We start from the raw sequence: 19106 nt of genomic DNA on the forward strand, positions 1-19106 counted from the left end.
CATTTAATTCCCCGGGAGAATTCTTACAGAAAAAAAAAGAAAGCAAAAGTAGAGACAAACACCAACGTTAAACTGATTTGAAAGAGATCTATTTTGCATTGTCATGTCTTATTAAGTTTTCTTTTTCTTATTCCTTTAGTTTTCTCCTTTTTTGTTCTTTTAGTGGGGGGGGGGGGGGAAGATTCCGAAATTCCCACCGAAACCATCTACATCCTTTCATATTCAAGGTTGTAATGCAAATTGTTCCAATAGTCAAATAAGTGTCGACTGTAGAGCAGGGGAAATTTGCATTGATCTCTCAGAATACTAAATCTTAATGAATTGCATCAGAGTTTAACTTAATGCTTAAAAGAAAACTTTGGTCTTAGTTCTTTGTTTCGTTTATTGTTGATGGTGGTGTATCACGATTGTACTGAAAAGTCACATTACCTATTCAAAGGATTGAAAATATGATTATGAAGCATAACTCATGGTACTGGATATAGAATGTACCTTGTCAGAAAATAAATAGATTGTTTAATAATAGCCTATGTAGGAGCTGTGTCGCTGGTCTTTATCTCCCGACAATGAAACTAATTTCTTCAGATCATGCAACGTTACACATTAATTGTACTTGTGAAGGTTGTCTTATGTAACAGAAAAATAGAAAGTAATGCCAAGAATGTGGAGGATATAACCACTTTGGCAAAATCACAAATTATTGACCAAGATGCAAAATACCTTTTTTTCGAAAGTTGTCTCTTTCATTAACAGAGTAAACAGAACAGAAACAATTGACTAGAAATTACTGTTGAAAGTAAGGATTACAATGACCCCTTCGTTCTTATCACAGGCATTTTGTTGCCATTGCGTTTGTTTGTTTGTGTGTTTTGTTAGTTTATTTTTGTTATTTTTTTTTGGTTTCTTTGTTTTCGTGTTTTGTTTCTTTTGTTTCTAAGTGAGCCACTGCAGTGAATATAAGAAGTAACTGGACACTGCTGAACACTAGGGACACAAATTATTGTGTTGCTGACCCCGAGATTGCTTTAATCTTTACTCAGAAATTGTTCAGAAGGAATCACTAGACGGATTAACATTTGAGGGAATGCTGTTACTGTAAAGAAAGTGTGACATTTCTTTTTTTTTTACATTCTGAAACCTAATATCAAAGGAAACAAAATAGGTCATGCATGGATCAAGGTAATCCTTATTCCAACTCCCAGGTTTTGAGAGGAAAAAAAAAGGTTCTGAAACAGATTTAAGTTTGCAACATTCTTTGATGTAATTCCTAATACACTGTAACACTTCATTTTTTTTTTTACAGATTAATGTATGTTTAAAAGAATGCTATTAAAGAAAGAATATAGTACACAAACACACACACACCCACACACACACACACACACACACATATATATATATATATATATATATATATATAAATTTCTCTTTAGATTCCTTTTTGTGTGTGTGTGTTTGGTCAACATTCTTATGGCTGTATTTCCATGCACAGCAACACTACATTCCTTTACATATTAATGTGTAAGAGAATGCTATCATATTTAAGAGAATATGACATTTTGTTTACAGTCTGAAACTTAGAATTAAATGAAACAAAATAGTCCATGCCTGCTTTACAGTAAACCTTAGCCTTGCTCTAGATTTTGTGATGAAAAAAAAAAATACTCTGACATGGTTTTTCTGCCATAGGATACAATTCTCCGAATTAAAAAAGGAATAGCATACGTTTGCACTAATTTGGGTCTCAGAAGACAGGCAGTGATGTAAGACACTGTATTTATGCCAATGAGAAAGTGAAAGGAATCAAGATAATTGGATTTTAAACCATAACAAGTACCCCCAACAAATACCTGCACAATTTCCACAGGAGTAACATTAGATTGTCTTTTCTAAACCTCCATGTTCAAGCTAATTGACTGAAATGTTTTAGATGTGAAGAATGATGAAATAGAAATTTCATAAATGAATTTGCAGATTAAATGATAATTGTGTTAGAAGATTAAAACTAGGGTTAAATGAAATGGATATGAGAGACCAGTAAATGTCATACTCCACGCCTAAATTCTACCGCGGCGCGCCGTAAGATGTACACTGCACATTGCTACTACGGAGGCCTAACAATCGGCGATTACGTCCCCAGTGCTATTTCAGCATTATCATGACTTTTGCAACGTTTTGAAATTACAATGATGATAATAACTCTTTTAAAAATCATTGAGGGAATAACAGAGAAAATGTTAAGCTGGGTTAGGAAAAGTTGCAGCTTTAAAAAGATTTTAAAAAGTTAATAATTCCACAAATATGCAAATTTCTGCTTGGTACACAAGGTTACCATAAACAGCATCATTTAAATACATGTTAGAACTACACATATTACACTTCCATGTATATATCTGAAAGTAAACGCACCTACTCTGTATTTTTAAGCGTGTGTCACTTTGAAAATTAATGAATTTATCCTTTTTATGCTTTAAAATGTAATGAAATGAATTTATGTAAAAGGAATGCAGTGGATCTTCTGCAATGTATGCTAAGAAATCAAGTAGGGGTGACAGGTATAGATATGTTAATGGACTAAAATTTGATCACTTCCGACTTCCTGCAACAAAGCTTCACAGACGCACACACACACACACACACACTCACATCAAAGGCAGATTCAGGAATTCCGTAAAGGGGAGGCGCCTTTGCAAAATTTAAGCGGGGCGCACGCACCCCCCCCCCGTTTTTTCTTTTTTATTTCTTTTGTTTTAACCAAAAATAAAGAGGGGCGCGCGCCCGGTGCTCCCCCCCCCCCCCCCCCTCTGAATCCGCCACCGCACACACACAAGCACACACAGACATACATGAAATATCATGCATCTGTAACCACTGCAAACCACTGCACAAGACAGCAGATTGCCAATCACTGTGCACGTGTGGCGTGTAAACGGTAAGTGAACCCTACTCCAGGCATCTACTAGAGTGCGGTATCCTGTTTTCAACACTATTCAGAGCCTGCACCTTTGTCATTGGTTATGAGGGGACAAAAGGACGTCAGAATCAGGACAATCTACATGCAGTATAGCATAGAACAGTAAAAAATGCATAGAGTGGTTGTAGGTACCAGCACTTCAGCTTTACCTTGAGTGGTAAGACTTCAGGGCAGGAAAAATGTATGAACCAACGCATTATGATTAATCTTTTCAAAATGCATACGGACGTAAGACATTATTAATGGCTCCGATGGGAATAAGGTACTTTTCTTTTCTTTTCTGTCTTTTTGGGTGAGATTACCGTAGACATGTTGATGTCCAAGTTATATTCTCTTTATATATGTTTAGAAAGTACTGAGGTTTAACTTGATATATCAGTTCAAACTGGCTTATTCAAAATTGTGTGGATGCGAAAAAATGATCAGTTTCTTCACCATTAATTGTAACAAGGACTTATGGATAGTTATTATCTGGTTATGCATTCGAGTCTCTAAGACACAACTGAAAAATCAAATCTATGTATACAAGTCATGACACTGACATCAATTTAAAAGTAGCTGCACCTTAAATACAGAAAAAACACTTTTATTTTCCTCTTTGCTGTACTGAATTTTCACCAAATTTAAAAGCTTTGTTCAACATAAAATGAATATGTATCTTTTTTTCTTGGACTTCTGGTGGATAAATCAAGGATTCTTTTATTCCCCTTTGACAGTGTCATCACTAGCCAGTTGAAATGAAGCATTCAGTCAAATATACATTATTTCCTTTATTTTTTTTTTTGGCGTGTAGAGGCAGTGCTCACAATGACAACACATAATTTCAGCAATAGCCCAATACCTATAAAATCTTCACTTTCTTGCCAATCCAAAAAACTTTTACGACTGTGCTACATAGCCCTGACTGCTGCTTTCCGACTGTTGTAAGAACGTACCAACCAACCAACCAACAAAAGAAAAAAGGTGTTTGCGAAGGGGAATGGTAACAGGTGTCCATACAAGCAGAAAGTTTGATAACAGACCTGTCAATTTTGTATTATGATTTCACCGATGACTTTCTCATTGCTCCCACTGTTGAAGGGAGATGTATTTTCCACACAATTTCTGGATGGGGCTTGGCAGGGGGCATTTTAAGGAGTATGCATAACTTTGGAAATGCGGCTGAAGGACCTAAACATTACGATCAAAGGGTTACAATATTTGTATAATCTGACAAGCATAATACCTGTATTATCTATTCATTTATCTATTTCTGATGTTTACACAAGGGAATACATTCACCAGACATATTGTAGCTCTCATAAATATTTTGATGGGGATTTTTCTTTACTGAAGGATATTACCGATATGCTGCGTGCTGATAACAAAATATCAGTAGAACTTACAAACTCGAAAGTAGACTTACCCACAACTGTCGTGGTACCAAGAGGTGCGATTACAGAGGCGGGGCCGAAGCCGTAGGCCAAGAAATTGCCCCCCTCGCCTAGGATCATGAGTCCAATACCAAGCCACCAGATCCAGCTTCTTAGATACTCGCTGTGTTGAAGAGGGTCAAGACCTTGTGACGCCCTTCTCTCATGGATCTTTGTCAGAGCGTATTTCTGGTGCAGCCAGAAGATAATTCGACTTTAGGAACCATCAAATTGATTCATATTAATCTAAATAGTTTCAAAGACATCCACAGTTTAATGTGTTGTCATGTTACACAGACAAGGAGATACAACGTATCGAAAAGGGTGCAGGTAAAGTCACTTCACAGGCACTGACAGGGGAATAGTAAGCATGGTAATTATTGTTGCATTAAAGTATATCAGAATGGTATTTTATGACATCTTTGGCTCAAATACCAATAGTGCAATAATGTTAACTTCTCAACTTCATATTCAAAGACAGACTGTACATAATAGGGTAAAATCAGCTATGCGTAGAATGGGATAATGGGACAACAATAATGATCCAAGCAAACAGTGCTGCACTATTAACGCAGCATTAATTATTTATATTCACTGTTTAATCATCAACAACATGTTAAAAAACAAGAGAGCACCTAGCCAATGCCCTTGTTTTGACAGCCTTAAGCTATATATTGCTCTTTGTTATTGTTCTCGTATAAGGGGGATGCTTCTTTGACAATATAAAATTAGAAATACAATAAAACGTTGACTGCATATGAAAACTTCCAGCCAAATCCCATGCATCCCATTCCCACGAGAATGACAAAGACATCAGCATGTTTTGTTCAACATGTTTAATCATCTTTATTCTCAAATTTATCAAAGGTTATCTCATGTTTAAAAACAGCTACTCAACTTCTTCAGTCCTGTGGGCAAGTGACATAATACACGAAGATTTGAGACCTCCGGATGATTTTCGGATTTTTCCATTTGGACAACTGTAAATTAGTTATACTGAGGACAGTTTCCAGGTTTCCGAATTTATGATAATTGGGATGAAGAATAAGAATGTTTTCAAAATTTAACAACAAATTGCAATGAACAATTACAGGATTATGACATGGCAGAGTCACCATGAGAATGCATGAGTTGGGGCTCAAGGAAGCAGAACAAAAGAAGGCATGCATACATGTAGATTATTCACGGGTGAACTCGCAAGCAAGTGGTATTGTAATGGAATAACATTGCTACATTTCTGAAATATGTGAGCCTCTATGTCATCATCCTTGTTCAGTGTAATTTGTTGAAGATTTTTCTAAGTATTTTTTTTCCGCTCAAGAACCAAAATAAATTCCAAAAATGTATACATGGAGTTGTCAATTTATGTACTACATGATGTGAAATTATGAAAATCATCTGGAATGCCCCTTTAAGGTCAACCTGATATTAACCACTATTAACCGCTGTCTATATGTTCAAGAATGTTGCACTCTTTTATTTTTTTTTACCTGTATATTCATGGAGATGCTGATCAGAAGGTTGCCTCCAATGGCCAAACATACTCCTAACACCAGTGACTACAATCATAAGGAAAAAACCCACAAAAAAACAAAGATCATAAATGGCATATGACCCAATCAAAGTTCAAAATTAAACCAATTTTACTTTGCTGTGCAATTACACATACAGTATACATTATAGAAATGTATAGATATAGACGGAGAGTATGACACACTAATCTATGATAACAATGTTCAATATGATTAAAATTCAATGAAAAATTAAATTTAAATTCGAATTCAACGATTAAAGTTAAGCTCATTTTACTGTGCTGTGGAGTCAAACATATAGGCCCTAATACATTATAGATATGTATATAGACGGAGAGTATAACACACTTTTTTTATCATAATAATGGATGAATATATTTGAAATTAACTTAAAAATTGAATTTAAATCAAAATTCAAAGATCAAAAATTAAGCTCATTTTACTTTACTGTGCAGTCAGACATAATAGTATACATGGATAGATATGTATGATATAGGCCTACATAGATATATCCGGAGAGTGTAACACACTTTTTTGCCATAATAATGCATGAATATGATGCTCATCCACAACGGGCAGTAGAAATATACATGAGTTATCAAACTGGATTGGCAAGAACATAAACGTGATATAGCCCCGCCCATATTGCCCTCCACCTACATAAAGTTAATAATATTATGCACTTGAAGAAAACCTACCACCATGACCACACTTACAGCAAGACAGTAAGTTTCTCAATATTTTACTAGTCCTCACGACACAAATCTACACCAAAGATTTTTGCTTCGATTTGCATGACATGCAACGCAACAGCTATTTTATGTTAATCTGATATAACTCGATCTATTAAAGTCATCCATGCATGAAGTCAACGAAATCTGGTAAGATCTGTAACTTGTGTAAGGTTCAATGGACATGACGGAATAAGCACACTTTCCCGTTACTTTGGTATAGAAACCTGCCCCCCTCCCCCCCCCCCAAAAAAAAAGAAATTATATGTATGTATATACATATATATATATATATATATATATACACTTGTATATCTGATTGGTACCTTCAAACTCTGATCAGTCGGACAGCTACATAAAGTGGACGAAACAGTGAATATTGTATTGTTCGATCGACCTAATAAACTGTAAAACTTTGACTGAACTCCCATTGACAGTATCAACACAAAACATGCAAGAAGACAAACGAACCGATGGTACGAGTGGAGTCGAAATTCCCAGGTTGGATCCCGGCGGATCGGATGTACTACCATGGCTCTCCGTGGCGGGTGAAGTTACAGACATCGCGCTTCCCTTTCTTCCAATGGACCAGTGTAAGCACCTCAAAACTGGTAGACGCCGATGTCCGGTTTACCGAATACAACAAGGAGAAGGTTCGCTTGATTTGTTATGGCGAAACGTCATATCTATGGCCGGATTTTCTGCGCGTTGATTTGTAGCACTGAATAATGTCCATCGTGGTACCCCATTTCACTCGTTCCCTGCCTACCGTTCTCTCTCGAATATGTCTCTCGGATAATGCACACTAATATTCAGCTCCGATCACATATCCCTTCGGTTGTTCTTTTCTTGGTATGTCCAGTTGGTTTGACTAATCCCCTACAAAAGTTGACGCTACCTAGTAGGCCTATCGACTATGCGGCAGGTTTAGTAAAGGAAATCACAGGTGTCTACTCCAGTTGTGTGAAACTTCAAATATTCCTCGACTTTTTTCAGTCCATGACCATCCGAGCGTGCGAGTACACTCATTACATTTGCCAAGCGAACCGCATCTTTTTCGTATACCTTAAGTCCCCGCGGCAGCTCTCTTCAGGGACGGTAATTCATCTTTTCAGCCTCATGTGACGCGCACAAAAACCTATGGACAATCTCGAAGTTCGGCGTACCGCCAACCACCGTAGCTCAAAGGACACTCCCCGATCGCATGCCTTGTCTAGATACCACGGGCCTAGACAATCAGGCCATTCCGTCAGTACGCAGCAGCTGATCGAGACACACCCACAATGTCTCCCTCTATTGCTGAGAACACACATTGGGGACTTCCCTTCATTAATATTATTTTTTTTTTCTTCAACGGAGGAGTGTGGATATTGTATGAAATCTGCCCTACAACCGTCTTAGCCATTCCTCCGAGTCTTATGTCTATCTGACGGCATCATGGCTTTAACACGTTCTGTGCCATTGAGTCAAATATCCACAAATTTTCCACATAAACCTATGTAGACAGGAAATAAACGTGGCACATCCGTGGCACAACCGGTTAATGCAAATGTGGAGACAACTGACTGAATACGTTTCTTCTTTGCCTTAGATCAAAGAACTGTCCTACATTCACGTCTGTATGAATGATGTAGTTCGATAATAGGTTTCTACAGGGGAGCCAAACTATATAACAGCCTTCCTCATGCTGTCCTTGACTGCAAGTCACTGAAGGATTTTAAACGGTCCCTTTTTGAATTGGTTTAATTTCATCTGTGTAAACTTATCTAGATATATATATATTCTTGTCTGATACACAAGAAATGTATCTACACTTTTCAAGAAAGCGTATTTCGCCTTGAGATTTTGTATAATTATTGCATTATAAGTTTTCATGAGACTATTATAATGTTGTATTTATATAATATGTAATCTTCTACTCTCTTTTTTTTTCTTTTCCATACCTCTTTATAACTGGTCCCCATGGAAGACCAGCGGCACGAGAAAAGTGCAGCTGACTATGGGCTATCCAGCCGTTATCTTTCTATAATCCTACATTCTATTTCTTTTTTTTTCTTTTTTTCTTTTTTGTATATCGATGATGTGTCACACTATTCATTTGCTATGTATGTATGTTTCATTTTATGCATGAGGTACCATTTTCCCTGTACCTTATATGTTGTCTTTTATATCTGTATATATGTTTATGACGGAAATAAAACAAACAAACAAACAAACAAAACCGAGATTGGAGGGAAGAGCATATGATCAATACAGCATATATGCTGTATTCATCATTTATATAGGACCTATATCTACATAGTATCGTGTGGCAGGGGCATAAGAGTAATGAGTAACGGCAACTGAAAACATGATGTTTACAAAAATAGATTGTTATACAAAAATAGATTTGATGTTTACAAAAATAGATTGTTATATGTAAACAACTGCTGTCATTCATGTTAGTGCAACAACATCATTGTCAACTTGAGTGCAGTAAACAGAGAATGTTAGAGAATCATAATTGGAAGGAGCGATATTTTGTGACCCGCTACAACAAAAGGATCTTACAGTCGCTGACGGGCGAGCCAAGCATGGCCCAGAAAAATGCTATTTTCAGGCCTTTCCTTTGATCATTTAGCTTCGAAATTTCGGCAGATGATAGAAGATACAGCGGGTCACATTTGCTGCCTGCATTTTTTTTTTATTCATGCAACCAAACAAGCAAACACACTGGTTGTTGTTTTGTTGTTTTTTTACGTATTGATACAGGAATTTTATAAGGCTGGATCATAAAGGATACAGATTAAAGTAGATTTTGTGAAACACTTTATTGGATAATCTTAATTACAGTACTGGTTGAAGTAGGGATTCAGGTTTATAAATTCCAAAGTGAGATAATGAGAAATCTCTAATGGAATATGAAAGAGCATGTAATTTTAAGAAGGATTCAACGTTTATTTGATGAAAATTGGTTTTCAAATGGCTGAGATATCCAAAAAAGTGATGATAATAACAAAAGGCGTCAGGCCACGCCTTTATTAGGATCTACATTGTATTTGTTTCACCTTGTTTTTTTTTTTATATCTCAGCCATTTCAAAACCGATTTTCATCAAATAAACTTTTGATACCCCTTAGAATTGCATGCTCTTTGACATCTCATAGAATGATTTCTGAATATCTCGCAAAACATTAAAAGCTAAATCCTCACCTCAACCAGAACTGTACAGTCCCTTTAAAAAAAAAACAAAGGAAAACTATTTTAATTACGTTATTATTGTAGAACACTTCAAATTTCTAAAAGTGTACGTCAACTGGGAATTATATACCATCAAAAGATTTTCCCATTTTTAACCATGGGCTGCTTTTGCCAGAATACATGAAGTCACTGTGAGCCATGTGTAAAGACAGGTTTCACACTTCAGTAGCCTTGTTTGAGCTATGTGTGAAAGGACCCTTGTATTGTTCGATGGCCAACTGCACTTCGGAACTGTTTTGAGAAGTCTGCACAAAGTGAAAGTTCTGTCGCGAAGCTCCTTTCTTAATTAGAGCCTCGTGCTAATTTCGCACATCACAAACAAGTTCAGCTTTAGTGCTTCAAAACAGTCCTAATGAATGAAGATAGTAATCAGTATAACCAATGTTAAAGGGAACCCAAACCCAAAGAACAATGTGGATTGAGAGAAAGCAGCAACATTAACATATCTGTGAAAGTTTGAGGAAAACCCGACAATCGATGCAAAAGTTATGAATTTTTAAAGTTTTGGTGTTGGAACAACAGGATGAGAAGACTACCAGAGATTAAAACGTATGTGTGGACAGCGATATAAAGGAAATATAAAGGGAATTCCACAACAACAACAACAACAACAACAACAACAACAACAACAACAACAACAACAACAACAACAACAACAACAACATTTTTCATTAAGGTTATACATTCCATCAACGTGATACTGACAGGTACAACGTGATACTGACTAAGGTTAGAAATTTCCCCTTGCTTTCTGAAAGCGGCTAGCCAAGTGTTCTTTCATTGTGGTAGAAATATGAATTTTTTGTGGAATTTTCTTTATGTTTTCCTAATGTTGTTGTCATTATCAATATTGAAGATTCTTTATCGTTATGATCCACAATGAAAGCTAGAGGGCGGGCTTGCTTTTTCGACCCTCAGAGCCATTGCGTTGTTGGAAAAAAAAAAATGTGCGGCAGCGGCTCCAGTGAGAGTACACTTTGATGGTCAAAGAAAGAGTTCTCTTAACACATACAATAATTGTATTTACCTGTGACAGTTTCGACGACGGGCTGTCATCTATCTCAAACGATGGTTAATTGGCAACTGATAATTTGAGGCCGATCAGCAATCACCCAGGTGTGACATCCAAGTGACAACGCCATCGTAAATGTCAGACAGTTGGTATGCCCCCCCCCCCCATCCTAGTGTGTACGAGTATGATATAGGTCGAAAAAGAAAATCGAAATTTTCATGCCTTTGCTATTTGGTCAGACGGTAATGAAACCTCTGTCATGTCATTTGCTTGATTTTGCATGGGCATTGATGTGGAATTGCACCGCCAAGCGAAGAAAGAACGACAGGCGAAGAACAGCTAAGGGAAAAAGAATCGATATCCGCAAGTGGGCTCGAATGGTGGGGCTATTTAATACGTCAAACTTTTAGACGTCACATGACTAACGTTACATTCGATTTACTATGATGCAGTGTGTCAGTTAGGTTATCGGAGGGACTGCGCCAAAACAAACAGTCTAGAAGTGTTAAAATTTTCATCATTAACCATGCCACAATGAGACTAGTCTGCCTCCTATTTCTCCTTCTGGCTCTCATGAACAATAATGGATACATTAAAGGTCCTGATTACCTTTGGGAACAGTGATTTAAACAATTTCCAAGGCATGACAGTTATTGCATATGTGTAGGTCTGTTGTATACCACAAAACGTCCTATCTATTAGATTCTTGGGATAACGCCTAAAATATAAGGAGATATCTGTATCTTTCCGAACAAACCGTAACTGTAGATGGTTTAGTCTGGAAACATTTTTATTATAACTATTGTTCACATTTTGTATATTAATTAACAACACTTACATCGATTTTACATATTCAAATTCATTCAGTGGTTGTTTCTATCCCTAACTCATATTTAAGAACTATTTTAAAGCACTAATGCTGGTTTTTTGTTTTATCTGCAAACAGTAAATTATGTCTTTAATAGTTTGTAAACAGACAGATAGATAGACAGGTAGATGGAAAGATTATAATGAATAAACCTATACACAAATGAATGATTAAGACAGACATTCATACTGTTTGGCTAATATCACGTCAACAGGGGCGCGGTGATATAACGTCATAAATTCTGAAAATACTCAGCTTTCTATTCCCCTTCGCTGACGTCACGCATCAGGAAAGATTTTTTTTTTCTTTTTCAGAAAGACGGAATGAGAGAGATTGTAACGTTCTTTTCTTTTTATTTCTCTTATTTCAACAAAATAGATGGGGGCGCACCCGATGTGCCCCGCCCCCTGGATCCGCCACAGTTGACCTCCTGTATTTCCTCAATCAGGTCAAGCTCTTCATATAAGACAAGATAAAACAAAACAAAACAACTCTATCGCCTTGGCGAAGGAAAGTAGGTCTACTGCTGTCTGAGGTCGCATGGTTCAAGTACTCAAACAGTCGAATCGCTCTCCCACACTCTTCACACTACTGCTGTTTCCTAGTCCTTTTACATCCCTGTCCGGACCACTTTGAATCATTCCTTGCACAGACCAGAGAAATCCGGGTGCTTGGTATCATCATGTATCGTGGTGGTAGGCGGAAATCTCCTCGGAAATGCTGAGTGTGCACCGCTGCCACACAGAACCGCGGGGTGTCCCCGGGACCTGTGGTGTGTGTTATATTTGTGGTGTCCAGCTTGGATTTTGGAGTTTCATATAGCCCGTGGGAACGATTTACTGTACTTCCAACATGCAAGCATCATCCCTGCCCTTATTTCTGCATTCCTGACACATTCTCAATGATTTTATCTAGTAAGTATTATTTTCTTTAACCAGCCCCACAACAACAGTATCATTGACACCTATACCATTTTGTCGTTGATATGACTAACCCCGAAGCATTACATTGGTTAGATATATAAAGTTCCCAAAAACAGCATTGCATTACCAGGAAATTCTATGAATCTACATGTTATGTGAAATTAATCAGTGCATTTATGAAGTTGTAAAGCGTATGGTGGTTGCAGGAAGTAACATTGCATGGACATAATCATGATAGCCTCCCATGCACCTATATACGTTCGACATTACGATATGTCAGGCGATCTGACATTAACTGCATGGATCAGGGCGGATGAGAGGAAGCTTAAAATGAATGATATGTCTTTCACATCATGGAAATATGGCGCATGCATGAATCCTATATCTTATATGCGTCGGTACTAATAGACATCTAAAACACACAGATAGTTGTTGTTTTTTTCTGCATGCCCACGTCTATAGCCAGATTACTTTGTAATGATTGGGGTGTCTATCGATTCAATGTGCCAAAGTCATGGCTCACAAACTATGCCTACTTGCATTTTAGCTCGATGTCTCGCGCCAAGGGTCGCCAAATCGCCGCTGGTCTTCACGTTCAAACTCAATTTATTCTCCTGCCAAATGCTGTTACCAAACATTTCTCATAGCAAGATTTCACTGCCAAAATCAATCTAAGAATTGAAATTCAGGTAGGGCCTATGCCCATATCTTATATAGGCCCTTATATGAATGATATTAGTTCATGAATAAATGTCGTGTCGTAACAAAAATAACAAAATAAAAAATAATGTTTATGCCACAATTCACTATTTTGATAATAAAAGGTGAAATGAACTTCACCACAGCACGTGGCATTTAAAGCCCTCATCATACCTGCCAATTTAAAAGCGTTAGATATGGTTTATTGTTCTCAATGCTTTATGAAATTATTTCAGCTTGTAATTTGTTTGTTTTTTGCTTTTCACTTCTTATTAGTCACAGTATATTGTTTTTGAAGCCCTTTATATTTTGGTCTCCAAATTTGACATAATTGATAAATCATAATCTAAAATCGTTTAACCGTTTTATTGAATTAATTCATTTTGTTGTTGTTGTTGTTGTTGTTGGGCTACCAAAAAACGAGATTTTTGTGGTCTGAAAGGGCCACCACCACCACCAACACCACCAACAACAACAAAGTTAGCGTCAATCCTTGCTTACGATCTCGTGGGTTTCCTACATTCCATGTCATGGACAAAAAGGCTGCGAAACAAGCGTATTGCCAATGCATTATGACCACTTCTGTAAATGAATTTTTATATTTTAATGGTTTTTTTTTTTTTACATGTATAAGTGTATATACGGATGTATGACTACGTGTATATATGGGCGTATATGTGTGTATATATATATAATCATGTATGTATATATTATGTGTATCATTTTTATACACATAATCAATTCACTCCCCAAAGATAAGTGTGTATATACTTTTATAAGACAAATGATTTTATGTGCGTTTACAAGCTAACGGTATAAGGGAAGGAGCTAGTATTCCTCCAGATTTTAGAATATCGTCTAAAAAGCTCATGAAAACAATACTGTTGACTATATGAGTGATGAGCGTGCATATAGATTATATTCATTGCCCTATGTTTTTGCTTAAAGTTCATCTGAGAAGCAACATCGTATTTGGTGCATATTTGTCCCCCTTTCCTTGTTTATCTCAAGTCTGAGCTGATAAATTATATATTTTCAAGATTTTCTGCCTATACGTCTATAATCAAATGACCTTTTGGACCGTCGAATTAAACTTTAATTTGAAAACAGTCAGATAATGGTTCGACGATACTTAGTATTCTGCAGTCGATTATGAAGCAATTTTTTTTTTTTTTTTTTTTTTTTTTGCTTGAGGCTTCCATGTGAGGCATTTTGTTCCTTAATAACATTTTGACTACAAATAATTGATTGAATTGCTCTGTTCTAAACCATAATCTTCCTTTCCATGTTGTTTATCTTTGCTTCAGGGTAACTTCAGACGACAAGAGAAAATACTTTCTTCTTTTCTTTTTTCGTCCTATAGCCCGTGCTACGTCCTTGAAGGAAGATGATTCGAATGGGGAAGAGGGTTAGTGAAACCATGGAAACATGTCAACCTTTGTACACCAACCTGAACTAGCATCATTTCTCTGTTTCTACTTTTGTGATGACAGCCGAATATTGCTCTCTCTCTCTTTCTCACACACACACACACACACACACTCTCTCCCTCTCTGTATATATTTATCTCTTTAATATATTAATCATTATTATGAGCTATTATAGTGAAAAAGTGAAATTCTGTTCTTAGCTTAACACAAAAGCAGTAAAGAAGATGAAATCAAAATTGTAAAGAAGATATAATAAAAAAAAATGTTCGGCCATAGACAAGGATCATATGAAATATATGCCTATAACATACGCCATAAATATTATATAATATATAATAAACAAACCGGTAATGCATTTTTGGCCAATAAAGAATGAATTTATTCCACTCGAATTTTCGGCGTCCTACGCCTTCTTCAAGAGTTATGGATGTATGATTTTATTATTAGTATAGATATTATGTAAATATTATGAGTGTCAATGTGTGTGTAAAGAATGACGTAATATTAGTCGTGTTTTGTTTGTGCTTAAGAATGTAGAGAAGGTCATGATTACGGATAAACAGTAAAATGTGATATAACGACTCTTTGCCTGCTTTCACCGTTTTCATGTGGCCCTTTTCTTTTTTTTTTTCTTTTTTTGGTGAAGGAGGACTAACTTCGATTTTATTTTAAATTTACTTATAATAACGAAGCCTTGCCAGTGTTTACAGTTTCTTGCTTATTTGTTGTTGTTGGTTTTTTTTCTTGGGGGGGGGGGGAGGGGGTGGGTGGGTGGGGGTTCTCCTCTTTCCGGGGGTCCAGCCTGCCAGCCTGATCTTTCTGCAGGGGCAGCTCAGTATTCCAGGCAGCTCCGATCTCCTGATTGGATTCGAACCCCGTGTCCGAAGTTCATGAGTGCAAAGTCTTATCACCACAGTCCTTCGATCAAAGAGCAGTTAGACCTTACATTGAATGATATATAGTTCTTGATGTGTTTACCCCCCTGCTGCAGTCCCTGGGCAAGATCACCGTCATCTCGCTGACTGGGCTTCTGGTTTTCCTTGCCGCCCTCTCCGTCTGGACACCGGGCACCAAAGAAACGGAAGACAACAGGTATATAATTCAGTAAGTCCGTCCGTCTCTTTACATCGGCACTGCCTTCATTGTCATAATTTTCCTTGCGAGATTGTCATTATTTTGTAGAACCAAAGAACGGGACATAGATATATACACATAATATATAACAAAGTGTCAAGACACGTTTATGATACATTATTCAACAGGTATTATCATTCATGATGTATGTCCATCCTGGTCTTTTCATCAGCATTGTCATAAACATCCATTTCTAATATAATTTGTTTGAATTGCCCCTTGTGCGACGAAAGACGCCTCGTGTACAACAATACACATTTACGACACAGTGTTGAATGGGTATATATAACTTTTACGTTTATCCTCTTCTTATTATCTGCATTGCCAGTAATACCATTATCATCATCATGATTAGTATGATTATCATGGATATTTCTCAAGTCAATTTTGTAACTTTGCTAGACCTCACAACGAGTTGAATACATTCTTCAACAAAGTTAAGATACAATGATACAATATTCATATTCATTTCAATTCATATCGGCCATGACTAGTGTTGATTTTTTATACACATTTGTTTTTTTTGTTTTTTTTAATTCAATATTAATATTTCATTCAAATACAAGGATTCTTAATGTTACATCGAAGTCATTTGCCATTTTGACTGACTTGACCACACAGACGACCACTGGAATCCTTTACATTTTTATCACTATGTCAGCCAAAAGTATTAGTGCCTCCATTCATCACCCACACTGACACACACACACACACACACACACACACACACACACGCACATCATCATCATTATCGTCATCATTATTGACATGACAGTCACGTTCAACCATCATCACCTTTATCATCTTCAGGAACGCTGGCATCTCTGTAATCCACTACCAGTACTCTAGTATCATCAGCATAATTGTCATTGCCATACAGTGATCTATAATGAAAAAAAAAAACCAAAAACACTCTTCTTGTAATAGCTCTTCGGTATAGAAATTTGAAGATGTTATGTCGATATAGAGTAATTCAAACACTCTCATCCTCTCACGTTGATTGAATGACAGCAAGAAGCATCACTCTAAAGCTGTATAATTATTATTATTATGGTTATGATTATAGCTTATAGGATTCACATGAAGGGCTCAATTCCCCTTATCAGGAATTAAGTTTGTTAGTATCAAAATAGTCATGTAAAAAATGATCGTTTAATGTACCCGTTTCGTTCAATTATCGTTTTGTATAAGGATTTGCAGATCCATTGTTGTGTGTTTCCTTTCTTTTTTATTTTGTGGTATGCTTTGGTAAGACAGAAACGTTTATGCTTTGGTAAGACAAAAACGTATTTAAATCGTACATGTATAGTGTGTAGACCGTTTTTCAACTCTTTTCACATTTTGTCCAGGCAAATATTAATTTGTACTAGCTGACTTGTGTTTTGTTTTGTTTTGTTTTGTTTTCTCGTAGATTGCGTATTCACCCAGTCAAACCCGTCAGGAGACCTGACAGACGAGATCCCAAGAGTTTCGCTGCCAGAAAAGCAAGCGCAAAGTTGGTCCGAGCGCGAGGACCAGGCCCCAACAAGCTCCTATCACAGAACGTCTCATGGCGTCACAAGAGCGTTTTGAGCGGTCAACGTGGTCCGAGTAAGACCAACATTTCCCTCCGGCATGCCAACGTTTCGCGCAAGATGCCACCACGCACCAAATACAATGTACTCAAAAGCAAATCCGACATTCGCGCAATGATGAAGAACTTGACGAAACACAAGGAACAACGAATAAAGGCTATGTCCCCGCCCCAAAATAATTCGGAGCATCGCTTGGCTTCGATGAGTCGGGGTAGATTCTGCCTGCCGCACTTCAACGTGGCCTACATCAAAACGCATAAAACTGCGTCAACCACGCTACAGACTATTGTCAATCGATTCGGCTTGTTACATAATCTTTCGTTTGTGTTAAATAAGATCAGTCCCACGAATGGACATCTTGTTTATATTCCAGTGACAAAATATACACCAAAGATCTTCTTTCTTCCTCCTCTAGGCTACGACAATAGGAGCTCAGAGCGATTTTGGTATAACATGGTGGCCGTTCATTTACGTTATAATCGATCAGCAATGGAATCGTTTATGATGCCAGGGACTAAGTACATCAGCATTATTCGAGAACCCAGTGCTCACTTCGAATCTGCTTTTAACCACTTTCGGTTCACCGACAGCTTCTCGCCAGCTACGAAATGCAGGGTAAAAGGTCGCGAGATTCAGGAGTTCATGCGAAAGCCCGGATATTATCGGCGTCAGCTGAAGAAACTGCCATGGGATACCACGCGTGGTCTTAGATGGTATTATGCTCGAAATAATCAAATCTTCGACCTCGGTTTGGACTCCAAGTATCACGGCAATGACACGGTAGTGCGACAAACTGTCGACACGCTCGCACGCGATATGGATCTCGTCCTCATCAGTGAGTACTTCGACGAGTCGCTGGTCGTACTTATGAAAATGTTATGCTGGACCTTCGACGACATCGTCTACATATCTAAAAATCAACGCATAAACCGAATGGAGATTGACGAACCTACCAGACAGAAGATTCGCCAGTGGAACAGCGCGGACGTGATTCTCTACGACCGTTTTAACAAGACGCTGTGGAGAAAGATCCGGGCGTATGGACCAAGCTTCGACCACGATTTGGCCACATTTCGCAAGAGGAAAGAAGAGGTGTTTTCCAGATGTGTCGGCAACTCAACCATCAAATCGCACGGCGTGTTCCAACACAGGGAGTACACCCCCAGTGCAAATTCCTCCGCCTTTTGCACCTTGGTTGCCGAGAGCAAAACGCGACTTTTTCACAGGATTTGGCTTCGGCAAGCCGGCTCATGGAATGACAAGCTAAAAGCAGCCAGGCTGAAGGCACTCAAGCTTCAGAAGATGAAGAGAGAGAAAATGAAAGAGAAACAGACGGGAGACAAAGTTGTAGTCGACGCTAATCATGTGGCCAATCCAGATGGCGAAAGAACAAGAGAAAACGAAGATGATGATGACGATGATGACGTTGAATCAGTCCACAATGAAGAGGAACGAAAACCCGACAATTGCCGGAGTCTTCCGGAAGAAGACATCAATTTCGCCAGCTCAGAAGGAACTAATCTGGTATTTCCGGAGGAAACATGATTTTTTTTTTTTTTTAACATGCAGGTCCTAAAT

At 37.6% G+C, this 19106-nt stretch overlaps 2 protein-coding genes across 2 annotated transcripts in view; one reads left to right on the forward strand and one right to left on the reverse strand.

The window, feature by feature from the left end:
• LOC140234427 (NIPA-like protein 2) overlaps positions 1-7213 on the reverse strand; it is a 34289-nt gene extending 27076 nt beyond the window's left edge. The window contains exons 1-3 of the mRNA XM_072314473.1: positions 7121-7213; positions 5877-5945; positions 4380-4575 (exon numbers count right to left, since the gene is read on the reverse strand). Coding sequence (XP_072170574.1) covers positions 4380-4575; positions 5877-5945; positions 7121-7213 — 358 coding nt within the window. The remainder of the gene's footprint in view (positions 1-4379; positions 4576-5876; positions 5946-7120) is intronic.
• Positions 7214-14777: 7564 nt separating this feature from the next.
• Positions 14778-19073, forward strand: LOC140234428 (galactosylceramide sulfotransferase-like). The gene is made up of 3 exons (XM_072314474.1): positions 14778-14798; positions 15812-15924; positions 17366-19073. The coding sequence occupies exons 1-3, from the start codon at positions 14778-14780 to the stop codon at positions 19071-19073; spliced, it is 1842 nt and encodes a 613-aa protein (XP_072170575.1).
• Positions 19074-19106: the final 33 nt, after the last annotated feature.

This window comes from Diadema setosum, chromosome 10 (assembly GCF_964275005.1).
Source record: "Diadema setosum chromosome 10, eeDiaSeto1, whole genome shotgun sequence".
Taxonomy (NCBI): Eukaryota; Metazoa; Echinodermata; class Echinoidea; order Diadematoida; family Diadematidae; genus Diadema; species Diadema setosum.

Bases quoted from the DNA above. Each gene is read 5' to 3' on its own strand.
- LOC140234428 (XM_072314474.1), top strand. From the start codon at position 14,778: ATGATTCGAATGGGGAAGAGG. The intron at 14,799-15,811 runs GTTAGTGAAACC...CCCCTGCTGCAG, and splicing joins TGATTCGAATGGGGAAGAGG to TCCCTGGGCAAGATCACCGT. The intron at 15,925-17,365 runs GTAAGTCCGTCC...GTTTTCTCGTAG, and splicing joins GACAACAGGTATATAATTCA to ATTGCGTATTCACCCAGTCA.